This window comes from Hyposmocoma kahamanoa, unplaced genomic scaffold, assembly GCF_003589595.1.
Source record: "Hyposmocoma kahamanoa isolate Upper Pololo Valley unplaced genomic scaffold, ASM358959v1 86517, whole genome shotgun sequence".
Lineage (NCBI taxonomy): Eukaryota > Metazoa > Arthropoda > Insecta > Lepidoptera > Cosmopterigidae > Hyposmocoma > Hyposmocoma kahamanoa.
This window is the reverse complement of record NW_020654337.1, coordinates 1-7986: the sequence shown is the minus strand read 5'-3', so window position 1 is coordinate 7986 and position 7986 is coordinate 1. Positions and strand designations below refer to the sequence as shown.

Here is a 7986-nt window from a genome sequence, read left to right as displayed (position 1 = left end):
TGACTAAATCGTTCTCATTCATGTAAAGCAATATATCTAAATAAGTATTAAGTAATAGTTTTATAAACTTTATTGTACATCAATTAGACAAAGGGAAGTTTAAAATCCATGCACTTTTATAACGATCGAGCATATTTTACACACTTGACAATTAAAAATGTATCCAAATATCATTATTGTCGCTCTCATTCGTGTCTGCTTTAAAGTCAAATAGTTACTTTAAGCCAAACATTTACTTGAAATATAACAATTAGATGGTGATAGTGGTGGTGATGACGATGGTGACGATGCTGATGATAATGGTGATCATGATGATGATGTTGATGGTGGTGATGATGATATATTGATGTACAACAAAGTTTATATGACATTAACAAAATACTTCTTTAGATTTATTTATTAATTACATATAGATAGATGATGGTCTTACACGGATGAGAAGGATTTGATAGTTATATTAAAATATTTGTTACATGTTAAATGTTCTTTTGTGAACGATGAAATGTGTGTTGTAATAATAATTTCTCATTACTGTGCCGTCTTTCTCATTTATGTTTATGAGAAAATCATTCGTGTTACTGCAATCTCATTCGTGTGACCTAAAATATCGTTTTTTGTTGTATTTAAAATAAATATTTCTGTGATTTTATAATTATTGACATTGCTTAAACTTATTTGTACGTTTAAGACCTTAAAACTACAAGAAATAAAGTTTTACAAAAATCACTCAAAAAGTGCCATTGAAATTCGGAAAGTGAAATTCACCCAGACATACTAGGTACTGGCCTTCACTCGCTGACGCTGGGCGAACATGTATTGCAGGTTTTACGAATGTCTCTATACTATGCTTGTGAACATGAATACCTATGGTAGAAACTTATATAAGTGTCTCAGGTGGGGCTGACGGCAAAACAGCCGTTTAAACAATACAGAGATCTGGACACTATCTACTATATTTACCTTACAAATGGCTTGAACAGAAAGACGACAGATCTTATCCAGAATGTCGGATGGACCAGGTACAGGTGTTTTAGACTTTTTCTTAATCTGTAAATTAAATAATATCATAGAGAAATAACTCAAAAGCACTACAAATCCCGATACAAAACTACTTAGTCGGATATTTAGTACCTATTCGTACACCAGATGTCGCGGCGAGTACCCAATAGCTATTTTTGTAACTAATTTTTTTACATCGACGAAGTGCAATTTACCAAAGCTACACAAATTTATAGTGACAACAAACAAATCAACTAGATGGCGCTAATCGAATTCTTAGACTCACCGTTGTTACGCATAGGAAATGAAATTATTTTTTCGGATCTATACTCTATCTTTTTTGAAAACGGAGTAAAATGACATTTGTAGGGTTGCCATTTTTCATAAAATTTTAAATAGTTATGTAGTCGTTGTCGATAATTTTATCGATAGATTGTGAAAGATAAAATTTTGCCAATAAATGACTCAATTGTGAATGTTCCGACGTTCTAATGATTACTAATTGCGTTATTGACTTCTTTATTCTTATTTTGACAGTTGGCGTACTAGTATCGAGAGAAAATTTTATTCATATACATTTTAACAAGAATAGCCGGACTTGATTATCTATATTGAATTAAAATGAAAAAATGTCTGGTCTTTGTATTTTTCATAAACATAATTCTAAATACTAACAAAAATTGACAATTCAAATGAACCTGTGCTCAGTAATTGGATGAATAATGGGTCGAGGATGATTCTAATGGAACAAGTTCGGCTATTTATTCCATAAGCGTGACCAACATTCAGTCGATAATCGATAGAATATTTATCGATTGCAATCATTATCTGCTCGCCATCGGACAACACTTTTGCACAATGAACTGTCATTTTACTCCGTCTTCCATATGTGTTCGATCTTTGAAATTAATGGGTATTTTTGTTTTTGGCAACATCAGTTTGTGATTTTTCGATATTTTCGTTGGTTATTTTTAGTTTTAACAGATAAAACTGAATTCAACTGTATTTTTTTGTATTGTATGTTACGTCATTACTCCGGAATTTGTGAATAAATTTTGATGAAAAGAGGTACCTCAGTAGTAGTCCAATTTAAATTTGGAGAAAACTCCACGTCTAAGGGAAGCAAACTAGGGGATGAATCCGGTTTCACGCACAGTCCGGTAACTGATTTCAATATAACTTGGCAAATAGATGTAATGCCACGAACTTTTGAGGTCGGTCTTTTCTTATAAAAAGTTACAATTATATATTTTTTTTATCGCACACACTCAACATATTAGCATTAGGAAAACCCTGTGTCGCGGGTGCCATGGACACACAAATAGACAACCACAAATTACACCCAAACTCACGAGAGAAACAAATGTAGGCCATACAAATATGTCTCCCGGCCAGGGAATCGAACCTGGGATCTCTGCGTGGCAGCATGATAACCGTTCTGCCACGGAGGCAGTTAAATAATACCAAGTGATAGGAAAAACAAGTCGCACGCCTTATGATAAGCGACACGCATAGCCATATCAACTGCAGTGCCATTCAGAGTTTTACGCAAAACCTAAGACATAAATTTCACCAAAGGCCATTGGATAGATATCCTCAGCTAGCCACAGTTCGGTACGTACCGTCTATCAACGAGCAGGTAGCACCTGTGCAGGTATCGCGGCGGCGGCAAGCTGCAGCGGCCGTGAAGCACTATAAGTACGTATTCTTCTGTCACCAGTCGTTCCAGAGACCATATCAGGTACCTGGAAGGAAAAATTTAAGTTCAGAGAATAGTATAAAATAATTTATTTCGTATTATCAAATTCGCAATATTACAGTGTAAAATGCATCACGAATATAGTATAATAACAACCATGTGCTGTCCTCACGTGCGTGCGCGCATGCGTACGTTTGTGTGTGTCTGTGTTTGCGCGCGTGCGTTCCTGTTCATAACAGTTGCAGTGCCACTCAGAGCTTTAAATTAGGGATGGGTATCGATTCATCGACTAATCGGGATAATTGATGATATCATACCGATTTATGCTACAAAAAAATAAAACTATATTTCACAAAAATATTTTATAAACAGTTAAAATTTGGAAAATAAAGAACCGCTTTTAAATACAAATGTTCATTTTTATTTAGTCGATTTTCGCAAAATACACTTGCGAGCAATACCATGGCATCAGAAAGTTATTATAAAAACCCTGGTACTATTAGCTTAGACTTAATAGAGTATTGTCTAGCTCTCTCTATACCTACTTAGGTTTTTTAACTTTAAAAATCAAGTAATTAAAGAAGCAGGGTTTGTAAACCGTAAGAGATGAAAGTGACGTTATGAAGTTTGACTTACACAGCAAAAAAAATCACCAACAAGAATATGAAGTAATGCGCCCAATTAAAATATGTATATGTTGTCGATTAATCGATTTTGGAACTTACAGAAACAGGTTGTCCATGACGTAGCGGTAGTCCGGCCGGCCCGAGTCGGGCAGGAAGCAGGCGCGCAGCACGATCAGCGCCGCGCCACTCGCGTCGTAGCCCCCGTGCGACAGCACGCGCTTGAACGGCTCGATCACCTGCCCGATTACATGCAAGGCTTATAGCACTGCTCATTGGTTTTTCTTACTGTTTATTTTCTAAACATTCCAGAATATACGTTGTATATGCATCTGCAATATTATTTCTTGATACAATAATCGCAAGGGAATGTCCATATTATTCGTTAGTTTAGCTAAATTAACTCCTTCAATTCAATTACAACCAATTACACACCTTACATATTATCAATATTGGCCTTTTGTTACATATTATATTTAGGTATATTTTTGGTGATGGTTTGTGACTATAGTTGCGCTTGTGTTATTTATTTTATTAATTTTATGCGGAGGGTCGAATAACAAAATACTTTGCCGTCTTCACTGTTGTACAAATGTATGCCTCCAAATAAAAATAAAAACAATGTCTAAATTTATTGTTTTATTTTAAAAAATTTGAATTAGTATGGGGCAACCGAATACACGTCAGTGCTCCACTGAGGTCCGAGCGGGAGGAGGTCTACCTACTTATAAGTTTTTTTTTTTAAATATTTTGTATTGGTTTGTTCGTAGCAAGGAATGAATGGCATCGAGACAAACCCAAGTAGGGTTTAACGGTGTTTTACATTATTTATGTATACTTTTTTCTTAAAACAATAAAATAAATAAAAAAAATAAATAAAAAAACCTTCACTGGGTTCGCGGAGTAGCAGATTAATTTACTTCCATTTTTATTAACATGGACTTGCAAAGTAACGCCTGAATCTATCCATTTTTTTCATTGGCATCACTACCAGTGTTACCATTTTTATATATTTTTAATCAATCATGCTCCAGTCAAATCGAAAACTTTTTTCTACATATAAAATGGAAATACTGAACTAGTAGTAAGAGTTTAAAATTCTAGTGTTCGAAGTAAATGACAGTTAAATATTAGGTAAATATAGTAAGGGGTTTTCCAATAAGGACCTAAAAATTTTGTATTTCAATAAATTGAGATATCGAGCTGAAATGTATTCCAGGTGAAGTACACATGTTACATTTAAGAATGGAATTAGATCTCGTTCACATGACCACCATGAGCAGTCATAGTTACGTTAAATCGTTGGTTTATGCCAACAAGGCAACAACGTTAAATGAGCTCAGGAACCATCATGAAATCATCCAACGCGATATTTGCATTGCCAACGTTTCGACCGAGATACTCAAAAATGGTAGATTCTTAAATGTAACATGTGTACTGCACATGCACCCTATATAAATCTTAGGTTATTACGTGTTGTTTTCTAATTATCAGAGAAATAATTTACTAGAGAAATAATAACAAGCCTCTACGAATCACATTAACCAGTCTCGATCACAATGATTTTTTTGTCCACAAATGTCACGTTAGTGTGACAACTCAAACTAGGTGAGGTCGCAGGAGGGGTGGCGCTTTTAATCAGTCATCTGGCGTGGTCCTATGACACAATGATCGTTGGTCCAATCCATGTGAAAATAAGGAGCGTATCAAGACGGATGTTTGACATAGTTACTTGGAAGTGAACAACCGACCGCGGCCGCTCTCTGTGAATTCGTCGAGTGACCGTTACAAACTCGTTTTAACTTTGTCCGTCTTTTGTGCATCCCAACTAATTACTGTGAATTTAGATACAGGATGTCATTGCAATCCACTGATGTTGTTATTTCATCGCCGAGTGAACGAATTGATAATGAAGGCTGAATAGACCAAATAATCAATCCATGAACGTTTCTTATTTAATTCCTAACTCAATCAGTTAATGATAAGAGTGTTTCCCTCAATGTTTTCCATACGACCTCATACGAAATATATATAAATTGATGCTAACACATACCTTCATATCACAAGTGTGGTTGACTCCCCCATTGGCCACAGTGAGCCACGAACGCTGGTCGTTTCGCTCCTCGGCCGCCGAATATTCCGGTATGGGCTCAGTTCGCTCGCTGCTTATCGTGCTCGTTGACTTTGACCTGTATTATGTCATCATCATCAACTCAATTGATAACATGTCGCGGTGCTGAGTACGGATGTCCTCTAATGAGAAAATTGAGGCTGGCCGAGTGGTGGTGTGAACTTTCTTCAATATGCAGGTGGGTAGAGAAGTTCTGCGACCTATTTCTTTCGCCAAGCAGTAATATGAGCCTTACCTTTGGCGCGGAAGAGTACCATCTACGTTTGTCCCGCCTTCTGATAGTCTTCCTCTTGGAAGAACGAACTGAGGTTGGTCGGAGCAAGGACAATTTGTTCAGGTGGGTTTTTTCGGATGGTTCTAACCTGGACTGCTTGTGCGGTGACACTCAAACGAAGGCCCACCTGATATAGTGCCCTGTGTACTCTAACACCTGCACGCTTGAGGATTTAATGGCGGCTTCTAGAGACGCGGTCGGCGTGGCTGAGTTCTGGGCCACTATAGTATAATGTATGTCATAGATACGATAAGAAGAATAGATAAGGGTGCTGGTGAAATTACAGACACATGGGACTTGTCAACTTTTCTTTCAAGGTGGCGGGCGCAGAGGCAATGCTCCTGGGATCTTTGCGATTTAAAGCTGTGAATGGCACCACAACTGCTATAGATAGGCGTGTCGCTTACCACTAGACGCACGACTGGTTCGATCCGTCACTTGGTCTCATAAAAAAGGTTTAAGTACCAGATTTGACCGTGATTAATAAACATGTTTCGCCATCCTCGTTCTCGAGAATTAACAGTTAGTCTTCTTACTACGTTTTTCTATTACTGTCCTTTTCACCAATATTGCAATATAAACTAGAGTTGTATTGCTATTAAATATTCTAACTGCCTAAATTTTCCAATCTGCCTTTTACGAATGAGCAGTAGAGTTTAAGAATCGATACTACCTCAGCTAGAATTCAAATTTTTCCCATACTAATACGGTTCATTTTGCTTGGGTCGAGAGGCTTATTTCAGAATTTATTTATTTACATTTACATAAGTTAAAGCCATTGAAAAAATATATCGTATACTATAGATGTTATATTTACTTCAGTTGATACATTGACTTACAAATAAATGGACGACGGGTCTAATACAAAAACCACGAAAAAAATGTCCCAAGTCAACCTATTCGAAATTTAAATTGTTATGTCATCGCAGTATCGCGCTGTCCGTAGAACAAATGAAGACTAAAGCGGAGTGTCGCGCTCTGTATACGATTTTAGCGCCTTACAAGTGCGGGCACTTTTTAGCGCGGACCCGACGTCCATATAATTGTAAGTCAATGAGTTGATATAAAAAAATCATTGGTATATACATAGTTTAGCAATTATTGATTGCAGCGGTTTTCTTGTAAAATTTCGAGGTTTGAGTTTTTTTTTCAATCGTGAAAATGTTTAGGAATCGTGTTTTAATACCGCATACTAATATCCTCAATTTTACTACTATTTTTTCCAAAGTTATTGATTAACACTTTCACTCTTATGCGGAATAACCAAAGCCGTTTGACTCTATACGGGGTGATAAAAAAATCACTAGCCATTTTTTTTCCTGTGCATAAGATTCAGTAATAAGCACACATTAGTTAAATAAAACAAAAAAATCCCCATTTTTTTGTGTTAATATTTCCAAATAATTTCTAACGCGTGGTTAACTCAAAATAGCAAATAAAATTGAGCGATCGGCGCCGAATTGTCTAGACGCCTAGGCGCCTGCGGTAACGCATCGGACATTAGTTTCATACTTTGTTGTCTGTCAAATACATGAACTCCCGCGCTGACTCCGCCCACTGCCCCCTCACCGTTTTTGTTGCTACAGCAACGGCGTCTGCTAATCATCGGGTGTTATTATTATTATAATTTTTCGGAAAACTTTGTGACGTCATAACTTATTTATTTGTTAAGTATTTGAAAAAAATATTTTTATCACTCTGTATAGCATAGACTCTTAATCAACGTAACCACTTCAAGTGTCCTTTGTTTACCTCTGAAATAAAGATTATTTGGCTTTCCCTTTCCCAAACGTACTTCTACACTATATCTAGCTTGATTCTTTGAAACAACTTACTTCTTAGTCTCGTCATCACTTGCATCCAAATCAGGCTCAATTTGCTCATTTAGCTCGGTGGGCTCAATAGGTTCTGGCTCGGGTGGCTCATCCTCGGAGTCCATGGACACGCTGACGCTGTCCAGACTGCAGTGGTCATCGTCTGGGGGCTAGAAGAATAGTATTCAAAGGGTCATAAAAAGTTATTTAGTATATTATATTGATTTCAGAGGCTTGCAATACACGCAAAAGCCACAATTTGGGCTAGTCTTTTTTTATGATCCTTTGACCTCCATCGCACCTGATGGAAACTGACGATGAGGTCGACCTAAATAATGCTTATTCACGAGCGATTCGTTCTGTATTCCGTCTAGGCTCTCGGGTTTCTCTCAGAGAAAAGTTTAAGGAGTCTGGTATCATGACTGTGGCATCACAGTACATTTACT

General features: G+C 36.9%; 1 protein-coding gene across 1 annotated transcript; it reads right to left on the bottom strand.

Moving 5' to 3' along the window:
- Positions 1 to 941: 941 nt before the first annotated feature.
- Positions 942 to 7710, bottom strand: LOC113234991 (protein prune homolog 2; the record flags this gene model as incomplete). The annotated part of the gene is made up of 5 exons (XM_026470511.1): positions 942 to 1047; positions 2622 to 2744; positions 3424 to 3560; positions 5375 to 5510; positions 7562 to 7710. Coding segments are annotated over 5 exons (636 nt in total), but the record flags the coding sequence as incomplete, so codon positions are not given.
- Between the last annotated feature and the right edge of the window lie 276 nt (positions 7711 to 7986).